Genomic DNA, 19,144 nt, shown 5'->3' with positions numbered 1-19,144 from the left:
TGCAACAACTAGAATTTTGAGAAAATCACCATATTTCGAGAGAACCTGGTTGGGATCACTCTTAGCCAGAAAAAGATCAGATGGAATAAATCCAATTATCTGGGAGCTGCTATTTTGGATCTGTCAAAGTTACACCTGTAAAGGTTCCATTATGAAGAAATGAGACCTTTGTTCGACCAAATGCTCGAGTAATGTACCGTGACACTGAGTCTCTGTTTTATGAAATTGAAACCGATAACATACAAAGATCTTGTACACTTGAAGCATATACTTGATTTGAGTGATTATCCCAAAGATCATCAGTTATATAGTGAATTGAACACAAAAGTGTCATTAAAATTATCAGATGAACTAAAGGGTGACATTGTGATGGAAGCAGTTTTTCTAAAACCAAAAGCCTACTCTGTAAAAACTTTGCAGACGGTCAAACAAAGTGCCAAAGGCGTGAGCAAACATCTGATAAAGACACTTCATCAAGATAAATTCAAGGATGTGCTCAAATCCATTTCACCTCTGAGAAAACTATTAACATCAATAAATAGTGACAAACAGACTTTCAACATAACGGAGTCAAACAAAATTGCTTTCAGTGCTTTTGATGATAAAAATTATTATCTGAGTGACGGTATTTGCTCATATGCTTATGGACACTACAAAATTGGTCAAAAGCAAAAAAAAAACATCCGTAAAGAACTCTTAAGTCCTACATTGAGATGAATGAACGTGAAAGCGTCGGAGATTTAGCTGAACAACTGGACAGTGAGTTTGAAGAAACCTATTCACAACCTGATCCTCAGTTCTGGTAAACTTCTCAAATCGAGTCCGATGAAATAGCTGATTTTGATGCAGTTAACAAAGAAAAGTCGTTCCCAAGATGTCCATATATTAAATTCTAAGCAGAGGAAGAGCCGCCTGCAAATAAGCAACGGTTGTCCTGTAAGCGCTAAATATTGATGATGCTGCCCAACTCAACCCCGGTTGGTAGTCTCAAGAAGTAGCGACGAGGAGATACAAAAACCTGCGACTGATCCGCGCAGGCGCTTCTTGTGACAATAACAGTTCTAATAGGGGATAGCTGCCCAACTCCAACCCGGTTGGGAGTCTCAAGAAGTAACGACGAGGATCTACAACAACTTACGACTGCTCCGCGCAGGAGCTTCTTGCGACATTAACAGCTCTAATAGGGGAAAGCTCCCCAACTCCACCCCGGTTGGGGGGCTCAAGAAGTAACGACGAGGAGATACAACCTGCGACTGCTCCGCACAGGAGCTTCTTGCGACATTAACAGCTCTAATAGGGGATAGCTACCCAACTCCACCCCAGTTAGGAGTCTCAAGAAGTTACGACGAGGAGCTACAGCAACATGCGACTACTCCGCAGGAGCTTCTTGTGACAATAGCAGCCCTAATATGGGATATTTATTTTTTTTCTGTTCTTGCATTTCTATTTTAATGTCCAGATTTCCAGACAACACAAATAGATGTATGCAGAAGATGCTGACGGAAGATATCGATGGGTCCATTTAAAGAACTTAAAACAGTGGCATAAAACAGAATGTTGTATTTTTAAAATTTTATTAGATGTTTGTTATTAATAGTTTGTTTGTTTTTATATTGCTTCATTAATTCAATTTCATTTTATTCGTCTCTCACTAGTAATAAGAAAATATAGTTCCAAGCCGTCCATCAATAAAAAATATGATCGTTTCATATCCTCTGATTTACGAAATAACCGTCAAGAGACATGATAACCGTCGAGCCGCGGAGTTTGAGTAAGTATCCCATATAAACGAAGGAATTAAACATGTGTGCTTCAAAATAGAGTTAAGGTAAGTCTATTACATTTTCAGGCAACAATTCTAACATACAGGGAATAATTGCCAAGAGCTTTCCATCCGCGCGCACAATTGAACATGTTTGGGGAAAATCAGACAAAAAGTGGGTCAGGGTGTATACATTTCTTACTACTATCAGCACTTAGTCATATTAATGACAGGTCCCAGTAACTTTATATGGAGGCATAAAACAAAATAGCAAAAGTTTCAGTTGAAAGTCGATGGTTATAGTTCATTTTAAGTTCATTGGCATTTAAAAGAAACTCAATGGACTTTAATTTTTGCCCATTTGGTTTCTTTGCCTTGCAATTTAGTCCCAATAATTACAGGTCACAGAGGCTTACAGATTTATCAACTATCATACGATAACGAAGTGACGAAATTGAACAAACATGAGTAATTTGTCAATCCCATTTCCGGCAGTTTGTTCAGAACTCCAGTTCTTGTCAGTTTTTTTTCTATTCATGTTCAGAAGTATACCAGTTCCGATATCTACAAAAGCTGCATCAATTCAATAAAACAGTTGATCAAAATATATTCTCCGTAAGACTACTAAATCAATTATTATTTTACAAGTTCGTTAACAATAAACGCAAAACAAAGATATTAAATTTCTTTGACAAGAAAAGAGTTTAGTCCGTGTAGTTGGCTATGCTAGTCCAAAACCGGTTGAACCTTCATTCAATGCAAGCAGCACCATTTTCTGTAGTGATTGATATGACGTATAGATCGGAAGAAGCAATCTGTTGAAACTGAAACAACAATTGTCGATAAACATCGCGAAACATCCACAGGAAGTTACCATATACAATTCTAAAGAAAGAAACTTCTAAGGAAAGAGAAAGAAAGGCAATTTCTTCATGAGGATGTAGAAATATACCCGGCAGATTGTAGGAAAATTGCTGCTATTCATTTCACAATAAAAAAACTGCTACTTGAAAGCACATAAAAAGATTCGAGATACAACCAATGGATAATATAGCAACACTAACAACAAATGCAGGCAACAAAAATCCACTAAAAACTTTAAAAATGCCTACAAACTGGACCAACTAAACAAACTCAATTTTGTCTCTCGTAGAAGCAACATTGAGATCTGTCAAAAGCCAGAATAAGAGACAAAAATCAAATAGATTTACGAGCACGGTCAAAACTAAAACTTTTTAAAAACAAACGCTCTTAGAGGAAGCATGACTATTAGTTACTGACTTAAACCATGAAGTAGTGAGCGCTTTGTCTTGCTACTCAGAAAGTTTTGTGTTATACTGAGAATACGTAGCAACACAGCAAAAAACAACAATCATGCTCAACTGAAAAAATCTCGCCACTATCTTCTAAGTATCGTTAAAGTTAGTAAAACTGTTACATATAAAAAAAACTAGTTAACTATGCCTCACCAAAGATCCTAAGAGATTTTTATTTACGATACTAAGTCAGCCGACAACAAAAAACTACAAAAACGGTTAAAACTCACATAAACAAATACAAATACACATAAACGCAAAACTCAAAAACATCACAATTTTTTTGAAAAGTAGTGTCAAATTGGTAAAAAACCTTTTATATGAACTGAAATAAAGCTTCAATTATGCCTAATTGTAGAGGCAGTCATATATTTAATTATTGATAATAAGAAACAGGACAACAAAAAGAAATAACTGCGTAAGAGTCAAAACATAACTAATATTCTTCGAAAACAAGTTGTAACGAATTAGTTACAATCGTTAGATATCAATAAAAAAAATTAAATGGCTTCCATTACGCCTAATTAATGGGCTAATGGGAAGAGTCGACAAAAATAAACTAAGAAACAGGATAACAAAAGACTATAATACTCAAAACTCAAAAACACACCGCTACTTAATTAAAACAAACAGTGTCTAAGTCATATAAACCATTAACTGCCCTCTAATGGATTCTAATAGATATATAATATTAGAACAAACGTATGGCTCTTTGAGAGTATTAGTTGAGAAAACTAGAAAAATCGCCGAAAAATAGAAGTCAAATTTCCGCACGTGAAAAAATTCCCTGACAAAAACCGAAACTCTCTTCAAACACCAATTTCCCAGCCAACATTAAAAGCAACTTAATAAATTGTTCAGCCTTATAAGTACTCGCTTTCCATTTCTCTTACTACTCCAGTGTGATTAATATCACTACACTTTGACTTCTCAGTGACAACAAAAAGTCAAGTTTGAAAAGATCTTAAAAAAATATAGCTGGAGAACTACTCAACTCTTAAAAAAATTGTCTTAGACCCAACCAAAATGTTACAAGCAAAACAAAAAGTTATTTGCTCATCTTACCGATCTTTTAACCAAACAATTTTGAATTTTACTACGAAAAACTGGCAAAAATTAAAAAGTGAAGAGCACAATTTGAAAGATTTATCTTTAAAAATTCTTCAAGTTTAAGTCACGACTGTAATCCACTGACTCTTGTTATATCTTGTAGTACGAATTCTCTTCAAAAAAATGACGCGATGCATAAAAAATACAGTACAAGTTGTGAGATCCCAAAATTTGATCAAATTGTCCTGAAACCCTGCGCGTGCTCAATCATCGAGAAACCAACAAGAACCACCAATCAACAAAAAATACCCACAAATGCCAAAAAGCAAACGTAAAAAAGCAAACGTAAAATTCAGAGATTTTTGTTTATCTCTGAATTTGTTTATCTCTGATTTTAGAACTAAACAAAGGATAGCATAACTCAACTCAAAAAACTCTTTTGAAAGCACAAAAACAAAAGAAATAGGCATGAAACTAAAAAAGTCATGAATTTATGATAATTTTATCAAATTTCCGCACCAAAACGACTCAAAACTAACAGCAACCAAATGAGAAAATCAACAAAACAACCGTTAAAGATGCTTTCAAGCGAAACTGAAGAAGGATACAAAAGCTAAAAAAGCGTCTAAAATATCAAAATGACAAAATAGCTGAATAAATCGTTGAATAAATGGAATTCAAACGGAAAAAAAGAGAGATAGTCAAACGTGAAAGTCGTGACTTAAAAAGAAAAAAAGCAAATTAAAAGGTAAAACGCACTAAAACAACATAGCAGAAAAAGTTCAGCGCAACAAATCAATTTTTCTTTATTTTCACAAAAAATTAAACCTTAAAATGCCTAGGAATGGGCTCGAAAAAACAATTAGATAAAAGCGAAAAAAAAACAGTAAAACCTAAATCAAATTGTTCCCTGTAAACAAAAAATTACTCGCGAGAAAGCCCATTTTTGATCAAACACTGCTTTCTCCACTTGTTGCACCACTTCCTGTTTCGGCATGACCAAAATCACTACTCCAATTTGATTTCAAAAATCATTAAAACGTGTAAACAGAACATAGCCGGAAGAAATCCGGAAACAACTCGAGCAGTCATCTCTGTCAACAAACAATTTGAGAAAAAATTACATGTGAAGAGTGCTAAAAAATGAAAGAAATTTAGTTAAACCAATGAAATTTTTATTACCAGAAACTAGAAAAACTTAGTTACATCCCTATATATTATAAACGCACATAGAAACGCAAGCTCCCGCAAAAATAGGAAAGACACAGTACACTTACGCAACTCTCATTTTTAAGAAAAATCGAGGTGCAAGAACTTGGGGAAAAAAAGAAGTTACGCTGCCTTTTATCAAATTTCCCCTTGAAAACAATGTCTTATGCCCAAAAACTTTAATCAAGTGGTAACTAGAAGCAGCTTTAAGCAGTAGGCAAATCTCGAATTCTCAAAGAAAGTAAACAAAAAGGTCGAAGTAAAAATGGCCTAAAATCCACAAAAGTTGAAAATCCTCAAAATTTGCGAATAACTGAATCATTTATCAAAAACTTTCACCGCCCTATCAAAACAACCTTCAAGTCACTAGTATAGTCAGTTTAAACCTATTCACCGGCACAAATAGTTCAAACAAAAGAAAAATATTTGAAAAATCCGCCTATGATCAAAAAAATTTGCTGGCGAAGAGAAAATAATTTCACAACCTCAATTTCTCGCTCTCTCAAAAACAGCTGCATGAGGAAAAAACCACTCTTGTCCCTCACTCTACAAATTCGTTAAACACTCAAACCATTCAAATTTATTCACATGCTTCACGTCCTGCTTCAATTCACTCAAAAATTGATTAAAAAAAGCCGAAAGAGTTCGGGAACCGAACGAATTCCTTTTCGCCGGAAAACCTAGCTGTATGAACAACCCATAGGCACTCGCAGAACGCATGAAAGCAGAGAAAATATAAATAATGAGTCAAATAAGGAAAGAGAAATTGGCCAAAAAGCAACATAATCTAAAAGAATTAGAGAACTTCACTTGAAATTGTCACATTAAACAGGAACACAAGCAAACAAAGAACTTTATTTCAACCAATCAAGAGTAAAAATTGCTCACAAAAAAAGGATGCCATAATAATATCCAAAACATCTCTAGCAGATTAAGTGAAAGAGCAACAAAAAGCATTGACAATTTTTGAAAAGTCAAAGTCGTGAAAACTATTCGATATGAAAACAAGCAAATTAATGGTTTCAAATATGACTCTTTAGAGAACCTAGAGAGCTGTCATCGTGAAAAGAGTTGAAAAAAGAAAGAAACACTTTAAATGATTCAAATAAGACCCATAAGAGAGCCCAATTCGCGCCGTCAATAATGAGACTACGGGCCAAAGCAAAAAAAAGAACAATAACAGATGGAAAAATAAAAAAAAATTGCTAATATATTTTGTAGTTTCAAAGTACTTAAAACCGTTCAAATACAATTCAATTCAAATAAATTGATTAATTAAAATATGCCTCATTAAAGAGCTATGGAGATTTATCATTAATCAGTCGAAGTACTAAAACAACAAAATCAACTACAAAAAACAGGCAAATTTAGCAAAAAAATCGCGAAAATTTCACGAAAAAAATAGCGTCAAAGTCTTCAAACAAAAACTTTCATTTTGAGAGGTTTAGACAACTGCAGCTATGTATTATTACAACACACGTATCACCTTTTAATAGCATTGGCGCAAAATATAACGACAAAAACAGCAACAAACAGAAGTCAAATTGCTGCATGTGAAAAAAAAATTCTACCAAAAATCAAAAATTCGTTTAAACAATTTTTCACTTCACATTAAAAGCAGTTTGAAACAGTTCACACCCTAACACTACTCGCTTTTCGCTCTTCTTACTTCTCCAGCGTAACTAAAAACAAAGCTGGCAGATTGTCGGAAAATAGCCGCCGTTGACGCGCTTGATGCACATTGAGATTGAAACAAAAACAAAAAAGGAGAGACAAATTGACTGATTTTTTTTTCACTTTTTTCAGTGTCAAAAAGTGTTCTGATTTGGCGTGCAGTTTCAGTTAGATTCTAAAACTATTCTTAATTCTGCTTTTAAACTGAAAACTAATACGCTTAATACCGATATCAGCTAGCAAACACTCTAATGAACTTTGATAACATAATGCACTATGACTTAATGACCGGGTATTATCGATTCATCCCGTTTCTATCATTTTGCTCTTTTGACGTTGACCGTATTCACTACATTGCGTAATTCAATGCATGAAAGAATTTAAAATCCATTCAGTTGAAACAGTGAGTGAAGTAAGTCAGAAGTCAAACGTGTAAATCGTGACTTATGTAAAAGCAAAAACGTGATCAAAAGAAAAGCGAATTAAAAAACATAACAGGACAAGTCCTGACGTACAATTCAAATAATTTTCATCGACTAGACAAAAAATTAGACCTAGAACACACTATGAGTGAAATGGGAAAACCATTTCTAAAAAAATTCTGACAAAAAGAACAAAAAAAACCAGAAAATTATTGTAAAAATGCCACATGTGAACAAAAAACCACTAGCGAGAAATGGAAATCTGGTTCAAAAAAAACAAGGCCTAGGATTAACTATGAATGGATTGGGAAAACCATTTATAAAAAACATCCGATCCAAAAAATCGAAAAATCGGTTAAAAAATCAAAGTGAAATTGCCGCATGTGGACAGAAAACCACTAGCGAGACAGCGATTTTTTGTTCAACAGCCGTTTTCTCACTCTACTTTAAAATTAGAGCGAAAAAAAATCACGCCGCAAAACCACTCGCTTTTTCGCTCCACTTCCTGTTTCGGCGTGAACAAAATCACTACTCCAATTCGACTTCAAAAAACATGAAAATGTGTGAACAGATCTTGAAAATCATGAATATGTGAAAGACAGCGCCCCAATGCAATTCAAAATCTTTGAATTGTAAAAAGGAGAGCGCCTAAATAATAGCCGTTTGAGAGGCTGACGGCGGCTATTAATCACTACCCCAATTTGACTTCTCAGTGACAAGAAAAGGTCGAAAAATTGTGAACAGATCTGAAAAAAACCCATCAAAACAATTCAAATTTTTTGAATTGTAACAAAATTAAGAGCCCAACAATAGCCGATGAGAAGATGAGTACGGCTATTTAAAACCAGACACGCTTCACTTTTCTTAATATGCGCGTATTAAATATGTAGTACTGAGCTGGTTTGCAACAAAGTCCTGTCAGGCCTGAAAAATATGGTAACTAATTATCAACTAACTTTTCTCATAGGTTGATAGCTTGATATTTCTACGATTGTCAAATATGGATCTCAAATAATTAGATAATCCCCTGCAAATAAGTTGCAGGTGATTATCTAAACCAAGTTCACAGACTAACCACGTGTGAGCGATTGGCAAATGATCGTTAGGCACTGAGTGATGTTGCCTGATCTCAATCTGAGGTTGTAACTCTTTGAATCCACCCACTGGCAGTCTACAAGAGCCAGTTATAAACTGCAGTAACAAACCCAACTCCTCTTGTGTCATGTTCTCAACCAGACACCAGAACCAACCCAGTGTCTGAAACATGAGGTAATATTTACTTAACTTATTCCTTAAATGAAAGCACAAATGTGATCCCACGGAAAGAAAAATTTAGAGATGATTATATCTTTTGCATTGTTTTCATCCATGCTAACATAGTTCTTGCTGAATTAAAAACTCTATCAAAATTAGTTTTACGATTTTTGAACACCGTTGAGATACTGGCCGTTTACAGGTCGCAGCTAACAATTATATTTAACTTTGACGTTTAACAGTGATTACAGCAGAACAGCTTTTAGCCGCTTGTAGTTTGTTCTCATTTGTCTTATTTTCCCGTCATTTCTTTGTTGTTTAGTCCTCAGTTCTAAGGACATAAAAGCTCCCCAATGATTCAGAAATTTTTGTGTAAGATCTAATAAGACAAGATAGTCTTATCAAACTTTAATCAAGTAGCGACCTATCAGTTCTTATACAATAATAATTCTGCTTTAGAAACCTTAGAGAATCTGCTGTGCAACCCTGTTGTTTCTCTGTTCCCTGAAAAAAGTATGGAGGATCCTGTTCTTGGAGTAGACTGGGGACAGTCGCAGTTGGCCTGAAAGTCCGCAACGCTTATTTGAGATGCTCCACATAACATCAGTTCAACTTCATTCTCACTGAAGAGAGACAGAAGTTCAGAGGGGATCACAGCCTCGAAACCTACAAATTGAACACAGAAAACTATAAATGGGAGGTCTGAGACCACAACAAGATCTTAAGGAATAAAATTTCTCTGAAATTTACGACATTTGTTGTTGCCGTGAGCGTTACTCTAAAATAGAATTTCATAAAAACTCCGTAACCTGTAATGAAATTTACAGGAACTGCTTGTTCGAGGGGTTGAGGGAATTATACGAAAAGTCAAATCCCTCAATCGAGCTCAAGAAAGTTCCAGAATAAAGTTGCAGCAAGCATAAGGTTTTGCATAAAGTTCAAGCAAAATTTTGTAAAAAGCACGACTTAAATAATTGCTTCAATTTTGGTTCGAGAAGAATCGAAACGAAACATCAAGCCCGTACAACAAAGATCCCAACTGAAATTGCATGGAACCTTAGAATAATAATTTTCTCCATTACCCAAATCAAATAGACAGAAGTGAAACTAAACACACCTCTTCTGAATTCGTCCACTTCTGCTTTGGTTGAGGACACCAATTTGAACTGGACTAATTGATCCAGATAGAACTTCTTGTTCTCATTCGTCACTGGCACCGTGTGTCCATGCGGAATCAGTTTGTGGACCTGAAGAACAACATTCTTAAACGCAACCGACCAAATAGAACAAATTGCCCTCAAAAGATGGAGCATTATGAAAGGCCAAGGACCTTAACGGATATGAGCCAAACAGTGAGATAAAACCATTGGTTCAGTATTTACAGTTTACATCCTCCCTGAAATTAAAGTGACGACTAATTTGCTAGCCTCGCTTTTTATTACTTGGCAGTATTTAGGTGGCCGCTCAAAAAGCTATGCAAAAACATTCAGCGATAAACTACTAAAGCTTGTTAAAATTAATTGCGCAGAAGCCTTTTCATTAGGGATCCATTACTCATATGAGTTCCTTTGACCTTAATTTAACTCAAATTAAACATTTTTTGAAGTGCATAAGTCATTTTATTGAGTGAGGTAAGTCACGTATGATCAAAGTCTAATCACACCATTAGCTATAAACGTTGGCTAAAGAGAGAGAAAGGACGTCACGCATGCAAAATGCCGTTAATGAGAGGAAGAAGTCATTCAGAAAATTTGACTTATTCAGCTTTGCTGTGTGAGCAAATGTAAAACGGAAATGAGCGTCAGACAACGAAACAAAAAACCAAGAGTACCACAACATAGCTTCGCTCAGCTTACAGCTATAATAGAAAAATTCGATGAAGGAGATACTTAAAAAAACTAAAAATTGCAACATTTAAAGAAAATATCTCAATTTCTCAATATCAAAATGTTCAAAACACATTTTTTTTGTTTCTGGAATCTATCCAGTAACCAATCTGCAAGGCATAAAAAACTACGTAGGCCCGTAAATCTTGATAAACTTGAAAACGGCCCGTAGAGCTTGAAAATGACAAAAAGTTCAAAAAACTGAAAACAATAGCAAAATTTAATGAAATGTTGATAAAATTTGACATTGTTTTCCGAAACATTTCATTGTCACTAGAAGCTACCCAAGAGCCCAATTTCCAAACCTAAAAAAGTTGATTGGATCATAAAGTTCGATAAACTAAGAACACGATAATAATTTTCAGAAGATTTGAAAAAATTTCAAATTTTATCAGAAAATAGCAAATATTCGGGATATTAACATGTTGAAAACCATTCCATTGCCACTAAAAGCAATGCAGTACACTATTATCGTATTATCAGATATCAAAGGGTTTTTTTGGGCCTCTGAGGCTGAAAAAAAGACAAATCTAAAAAATTGTGCAACTTTCATTTTAAAAAACTGCTAAAATTCGTGACATTAAAATGTTGCTATTACCACTCGAAACCATACAGTCAGAAGTTAAACGTGAAAGTCGTGACTTATGTAAAACAAAAAAACGTGACCAAAAGGTAAAGCGAATTAAACAAAGGAGAGCGCCTAAATAATAGCCGTTTGAGAGGCTGGCGGCTCTAAATCATGCCAAAATCTTGAATAATGACAAAAAACCGTGAAAAATTGCAGCATTGTGAGCTCAAAAACTCCTAAAAATGACCTTTTACCCTTGCATTAAGGCCTTCTGAGAAGCTGAACTACTCTAACCACTTGAAGGTCTACCGAAGCAATCATCGGTCCTCTAATGAATTTGAATGCCCGCTGGACTTTACCGGTTAATGCCGTTTTGAAAGATCAATGATAAATTTGTAAAATCATCTTAGGAAAAAAAGACAGAGTCCCAAGAAAAATCCAATTCTTGGATTGTAAAAAAACCAAGAGCACCGCAATATAACTCTCCCAGCGTACAGCTTTGCAGCTATAAAAATTATAGACAAACGAAACTCTCGTACACTCGAACAACAGGCGGGGCAATTTAATTCAGAGGTCTTTTAGCTTATGGGTAATTTTTATGGGTGCTAAAATACTGACCAAGGAGGGGTTTGATTCCGCGACCTCTGGGGTAAGACACGGAAGCATTAACCACTAAGCAATAAGGGTCTTGTTCTGCCTGCTCGTACAATCGGTTTTGTTTTAGCAACGACAACTTTTGAAAAAGAGGTTTAGGTCACGCAAAAATCAAGAAGTCAAGCTTGAAGTCACCCGAGAAGTGATATCGAAAGAACAAAAACGACGCTAGAACCAAAACGGTCAAGCAAGCGTTTTTCATTAAACGCTGGTTTGACCGTGTTTATATAATAAAGACAGACTTTTTCTTTCTATTTTGTATTAAAAAGACACCTATTTGAAATAATTGCTTCAAACATCGTACGAGAGGAATTAAAAATGCCATAAGAACTCCAAGAGGAGTAAAATTGTAATATGTGAACAAAAATACTAGCGAGAGACGGATGTTCGCAAAAAAGTTTCTGTATTCTTCGTTTTTATGAGAGATAAAAAAAAACTTTCCCCGCAAAAATCATTTGCTTTTTCGCCCCAATTCCTGTTTGGCGTGACCAAAATCACCACTCATTTGACTTCGACAATCATCGATAAGTGAAACGATGATAAAATCTGACAGCAACGCAATGCAATCAAATTCTTTGATTTCTAAAATTAATAATCAACATCAACTATCCGTTTGGGTAGACGACGTTGACTATTAAACATTGCCGCCGAAAAATAGCCGCGATAGACGCCTGTAGCCTTCTAAGAATTGAAACAACTTCAGAAATAAGATAGACAGATTGACCACTAGAGTTTTTTTAGATTCGGACAGTCATTTTTACATATGCTCTATAAGGAAAAAGCCCTAATGGAGCTTTTTCAAAATTACTATTTGAAATCAAAAACTAAAGATTCTTATACTCAAGAATTAGGGCATATCCGTTTGGCTCTACTTAGATGCACACTATTGATCTTAAACTAGTAAATGTTCATAAAACTTCATTAAGTTGTTAAACTAATAAATGTTCATAAAAGTTCATTAAGTGAGTTCAGAAGTCATTTTTTTAGTGAGGTAAGTCATTGAAAAAGTCAATTCCAAGAAGTCAGGGTAAGACGAAACAAAAATCTGTTTGACGAAGTTAAAAAACATAGCAGGACAAGTCCTGACGTACAATTCAAAGACTTTTCATTGACTAAACAAAGAACTAGACCTAGAACGGACTATGAGTGAATTGGGAAAACCATTTCTATAAAATCAGATAAAAAAATAAAAAGCAGGAAATCAATGTCAATATGCCGCATGTGAACAAAAAACCGCTAGCGAGAAATGGATATTTGGTTCAAACAAAAAAAAACTAGGCCTAGAATGAACTATGAATGGATTGGAAAAACCATTTACAAAAAAAAACGATCAAAAAAAGTCAAAACCATACCAGGCAGATTGCCGGAAAAAATGTTGATTCCAATAAGCATAATTGAGATTGAAAGAATAGATATTGAAAAAAACAGCAGATTTTTGTACAAAAACATTTTTTAAGTCCGATTTATTTTAACGGCATTTTGTAGTTGAACATATTTCTGTTTCTTAGAGAGAGGCTACAGGAGCTAAGATTTATAGGACTAAGATTTTAACGGCATTTCGTAGTTGAACATATTTCTGTTTCTTAGAGAGAGGCTACCGGAGATGGTAACTAAGATTTATAGGAACGACGTTCAAATAGCGGGCATCTAAAATTGGGCTTTATGGGTTTATCCCGTTTCAATTTCTGACTTCAATTTTTTATACTGACTCTGTTCACTTTGAATTGCTTTGCTGAGCAACTGATGTTTAAAAGGACTTTGAGCAGAATGACAGAAGAGTGAAACTAGCCTAGAGAAGTCAAAAAGATTTTACGAAAAATGTCGAAAAAGCGGCAAAATGGGTAAAGCGAAAAAAAGTTCGACGAAGTAAAACATAACCGGCAGATTGCCGGAAAATAGCCGCGATAGACACTTGTGGCGTTACATGAATTGAAGCAACTATAGAAATAAAATAGACACATCGACCACTAGTCCTTTAATAGACCATTAGACTTTTTGGGTTAGCTTCAAACTGTCATCTTTATGTTGAAAAAGCGGCAAAATGAGGTAAAGCGAAACATTTTTTTATTCGATGAAGTAAAAAAAATAGAAGGACAAGTCCTGAAAAACAATTCAAAGAATTGAATGAAAAACTTAGAAGTACTCTACCTGACCAGCAGATCACGTGAACAATGCCAGCAAAAACAGAAACAAAATCTTCTCCAAAAAACTGAGAAATTAAAACAATAAAAAAAACTGAACAAAAATATACTCATTGCTAAAGCTGTAGAAGCCTCTACCCCTAAGGCAAAATTTGATCTCTTTAATTATACCTATTTCAAAAATATGTTCAAAGCCAATTTTGGTTTCTGAAATCGGTCCAGTATTATATCTGCAATAATTGAAAGAAATTCATTGGCCCTTGAAGATCGATTAACTCGAAAAAGACCGAAAAATTCCAAAAAAAAGAAATCAATTGCAAATTTTATTGAAAAGCTACGGAAAATCGTGATATTAAAATCTTCAGAATCGTTTCTGTGTATCTAGAGGCTATTAGACGTCATTCCGTAACCCAATTCCAAGCCTTCAAAAATTCATGGGCTCAAAGACCGATAGGCAATAATTTTTAGAAAATATTTCAAATTTCAAAAAACAGAAATTCTTTCAAATAAAATGTAGAAAACCATTCACAAGCCCCCTAGCAACTATTTAATAACATACTCTCTATTTAATAACATACTCTCTCACTCAAACCCTGGATGAGATTAGCTGGCTACTGAGGTGAGAAAAACTGACTAAAAGACAAATGTTCTAGAAAAACTTTAAAAAAATTGCAAATTTTATCAAGAAATTTCTAACATTCGAAAGGTTAAATTGTTGAAAACAAATCCATTGTATTTAACAAACATGCAGCAAATTTTATCAGACTGAGGACAGGTTTTTTGGTACTTGAGAATGGACAAATACGAAAAACTGACAAAAACTTTAGAAAACCTTGAAAAAAATTGCAAATTTTATCAAAAATGTGCTAAAATTTGAGACATTAAAATGTTGAAAAGCAATCCATTGTCACCAGAAACTATGCAGTGGCCTATTATCAAACCTCAACGGAGATTCCTTGGCCATTCAGAATTTGCAAAAAAACTTGAAAATTGCAAAAATTAGGATCATTTTGCGTGTTTGTGTTTGTAAAAAAGTAAATTTGTCTCGGAAAAGTTCTTCGTCAACTTTTAAAAACTTCAACCTAAGACTAAGCAAACAAAAAACTTAAAAAAATCACAAAAAACATGAAAAATTGCAGCATTTTGAGCCCAAAAACTCCTAAAAACGACCTTTTAACCTTCAATTAAGGCCATCCCAGCAGCTGTACCACTCTAAGCGCTTGAATGACTACTAAAGCCCTCTTGGGGCCTCTAATGAAACTTAATGCCCGCTGGGCTTTACCTGTTTATCCCGTTTTGAAAGATCAAAGTCATTGAACAATGTGTGAACACATCTTAAAAAAAAACACAGCGCCCCAATACAATTCAAATTCTTTGAATTCTAAAAAATAGGAGCGCTATATTAGCCGGCTGAGAAGATGAGGGCGGCTATTAAAAAAGACAGCGCCCCAATACAATTCAAATTCTTTGAATTGTAAAAAAAGGTAGGAGCGCAATAATAGTCTCCTGGAATTGCTGACGCGGCTATTAATTAGAATATTAAAACAGGAATTCCACTTAATCTAATAAAAAAACTGAAATATAATCGAAAATACCAAAAAAAAACTTGTACATCTTACCGGATAAGCTCAATTTCGGTAACTTTAAATATGTTCTTACAGTTGTGTTCGATGTGATAGGATCGTTCTCCTCCTCAGTGAAGGTCATTTCTAGATCAGTGACGTCATTCTCCAGGATGTATTTCACTTTATGTTTGTACAGGTCAGGGTCATCGACCTCCAGATGCTAAGAGCACAAAATAGGTTGAAACCAAGCAAATAATTAAAAGTCGCTTATCACATGTCTGCAAAACTCCCATAATTCACGGCCCATAACTACTAATTCAATAATTGATCGGAAAAAATAGGAACATAAAATGCCATTCGCTTAATGATAAAAGACCATTACTCTACTGCATTCACTTCAACACATAATCAGTGAATTCACTCTGCGGACTACTTGTGTTTTTTAAGCCGTAATGACTTGGTGATCCGAAAAATACCCGACGCTTCAAAATGGACTAGTTGACAGAAGATTGACAGCCGATTTATAACTTGCAGATCGAAAGAGTCAGGTTAAAGCTCCGAAATCACTATGCACTGTCAACTCAACACACTGAGAATTAGAACATAACCGACTAACGTCGGGCGAATTGCTCTCAAACGACCGGCGAGCGGTTGGCTTCGTCAGTAGCTAGCCACGGGGGGGGGGGGGGTGCACTGAGGGCAACACTGGGTTGGGGGGGGGGGGGGGTTTCTCGACCTCTCAGAACCGCCCTTCACACCATAAGTATAAGTATAAGTCTCCAAAACAGTTTGAGCTGAAACAGAGCTGAAAGGCTCTAAGAGCACTTAATGCCCGCTGGGCGCTACCTGTTTATCCCGTTTTTGAGGACGAAAAGTCAAAAGCGTCAGACGAAAAATCGGTCAAGCGAAAAATCGCATAAAAAAAAAGACCAACAGGACTAATATAATTGCTCAAACTTCGTTTGAGAGCAATTAATAAATTTGGATCTCAATATTTTCTTGACAAAATGGGCAGTCTAAAATAGACAATGCCGGGCAGTATATACAATTGTTGTAAAAATATGATAAAAGTACGTATACTAACTGATATGTTGACTCTGAGTCCGATTATTTGTGCAATGAAGGCCTTTGAGAGTCTGTCGGGCAATGAAGCTTGGCTTGTGAGAGGTGCTATCGTGGACTCCAACAGACTTTTTGCCAGAACTCGACCAGCGAATTCCAGATACTTGTAAGCTGTTTTGGGAAGACCACTAGCCGGATGGAGCTACAACAAATTCTAATGCTACATTAACATCTGCTGTAATATGATACGATCTTGTTAAGTTGACAAAACAAAATTAGCTTGGAATACGGACTTATTTAGGCACCCAAAGGTACCTAAACAAGTATTCAGCATTAATATTTCAGTCTTTCGATAAGGGAAAGAAATTACCCTTAAAAATTTAATCTCGATATCTATTTTTCGGCAGCTTTTCACGCATGCATACCAGATCTAAATAATGTCCCGTTTCTAAGGGTAGAATGGAACATCATTTAGTGCTCCTACTCGTACCATGTAATCATTTTTTTTTTATCAGAGCATTGTAACTTTTGATCCGAAACAGATAATTCAAAGAGCACCGTACTGGAGAATTAGGGTCGTCTGGGTTTAACTTCTTAAACATGCCCATCTGTGGACCAAACAGCTCTGAACACAAGGATGACATCCACTCTTTCCGCAAGCCACCGCAATCTTGGCCTGCGAACACATTTAAAAAATGGTCGTTAATCGAATGAAAGAACAAAAAAGAAGATGGGCAACCGCTTCGCTTTGTATAGTATATATTCTAACCTGTCAAATAAACACTTGATTAATCGGGGTATGAAACGAATGGAGCGCAGACACTAATATGAACTTTAATTTGATAAATCAGAAAGCAGATTTGAAAACTTTTTATACAATATGTTCAAAATAACCATTGGAAAAATATTTTATGCTAGTCTTCTACCAAAAATGCAAGAACACCCCACCAAAATTATGAAATTCGTCGGTTAAAATAATTAACTGAAGGTGTCAACGAAACTGTTGCAGATATATCGAATCTATTCTCAACTTTTGAAGCAAGTAGAAGCTCCTTTAGCAGCAAAAAAAACTGAACGAAGAAGGGTTTTACTTTATTGTGATCATTAGTACTAATATTATAATTATAATCATTAAAAAAATAATATTACTTTATTGATTTAGTTGTTAATGCCACTTTTGCAATTCTCTGCAAAAATATTCACTGACTCAACGAAAAAGGCAGGGTAGCGTTAACCCCAATAAATTTGATGAAGTTCCGACCCCGCTCATCCGCGTCTTTGACTCAATGGTCTACCAAATGAGATAGTGATAGAAAACTTTCAAACATTCACATATTGTTCAACAAACCACTGAATAAAGTAATGCCGCATTAAAGGGTCAATCAAAATTGCCATTAATGAGACTACGAGACAAGACAAACGTAAAAGTCAAATAGAAACACATTAATTACACTCAAAATTCAATGTCTATGTTCAGAAAAAAACACAATAACAAAATCGAAATGGAATCAGATAACACCTAAACTTAACAAATTGATCTCTCCATTACCAAAAGAAGATGTGATACCTGTCCTCAATGAGACTCACAAACACTTTGAAGACTTCAGAAAGGGAGAAGTTCAAACATAGCCGGCAAATTGATGGAAAATAGCCGCCGTTGATAAGCTTGGGGGGCTTCAAACAGAAAAAAGAAATGATAAAGAGATAGATTAAGAGACAGATAAAGAGAATAATAAAGATGTGTAAAAATTCTGCATATCCAGTTTAATGCCAAAAATACTTGCAAGACAGTTTCTAAACTGAAGTGATAACCTAATGCATTATGACTTGATCACGGCTTCAATGTTTATCGGCGTTTATTTTGAATTTGATCTTCTGATTCTGACAGTAATCACCACATTGCGAAATTGAATGAGCGAAAGAATTTAAAATCCATTCAGTTCAAACAGTGAGTGAAGTAAGTCAGAAGTCAAATTCGTTCAAAACTCAAAAATTCATTTCATTATTTTAAAACAAGTAACTTCCAAAGTCATAAAAACCATGACTCATCAATCCAAAATAACTCTTACAACACATCATACAACTCCCTAGATATCCAATCGGGCTCATTATCAGTGATTTTAAGTCATTGACTACAAGAAAAACTATGACACGGACAGATCTCAATATTTAACAAAATATTTTACAGAACATTATTGATGCTTCATAACTATAAGATTTCAAAAGCCATTAAAAATTATGAACAACAGAAAGTTTATTTATTCACTTGAGACTCATTTGATTATGAATTGGTCATCTTCGTGAAGGGTCTATGTGGAAAAAGACATGAAACAATGACCAGTACAGAACGTTTATAAAAGTTCCTATGAAAACAAATTGTCTGCACCATTAAGACATCAGTCAGAGGATATCACCAATAGAAAAATAAATGTTTGGCGCGGCGAAAAGCTGCTGAGACATATCGATAATGAGACTAAATTAGATGTCAAAATCAAGAACAAAGGGATAGTTTTTTCTTTTCGTTTTGTTGAAAAAATTTTATCTGAGATTTATTAAAAGCATTAGCTGTTGATGTGATAAT

General features: G+C 34.9%; 1 protein-coding gene across 4 annotated transcripts in view; it reads right to left on the bottom strand.

Moving 5' to 3' along the window:
* Nucleotides 1-2,354: 2,354 nt before the first annotated feature.
* Nucleotides 2,355-19,144, bottom strand: part of LOC142342684 (apoptosis-resistant E3 ubiquitin protein ligase 1-like) — a 330,839-nt gene continuing 314,049 nt past the window's right edge. For all 4 annotated transcript variants that reach the window (XM_075394172.1, XM_075394171.1, XM_075394174.1 and 1 more), the window contains 7 exons: nt 17,127-17,239; nt 16,586-16,765; nt 15,596-15,721; nt 9,805-9,934; nt 9,151-9,353; nt 8,509-8,690; nt 2,355-2,586 (listed from right to left, as the gene is read on the bottom strand). In XM_075394172.1, the coding sequence (XP_075250287.1) occupies nt 2,484-2,586; nt 8,509-8,690; nt 9,151-9,353; nt 9,805-9,934; nt 15,596-15,721; nt 16,586-16,765; nt 17,127-17,239 (1,037 nt within the window). In that variant the 3' untranslated portion in view covers nt 2,355-2,483. The remainder of the gene's footprint in view (nt 2,587-8,508; nt 8,691-9,150; nt 9,354-9,804; nt 9,935-15,595; nt 15,722-16,585; nt 16,766-17,126; nt 17,240-19,144) is intronic.

The sequence above is a fragment of the Convolutriloba macropyga genome, chromosome 7 (genome assembly GCF_964194025.1).
Source record: "Convolutriloba macropyga chromosome 7, txConMacr16.3, whole genome shotgun sequence".
Classification (NCBI taxonomy): domain Eukaryota; kingdom Metazoa; phylum Xenacoelomorpha; order Acoela; family Convolutidae; genus Convolutriloba; species Convolutriloba macropyga.
The sequence above is the reverse complement of the archived record's forward strand: the minus strand, read 5'-3'. Positions and strand labels throughout refer to the sequence as shown.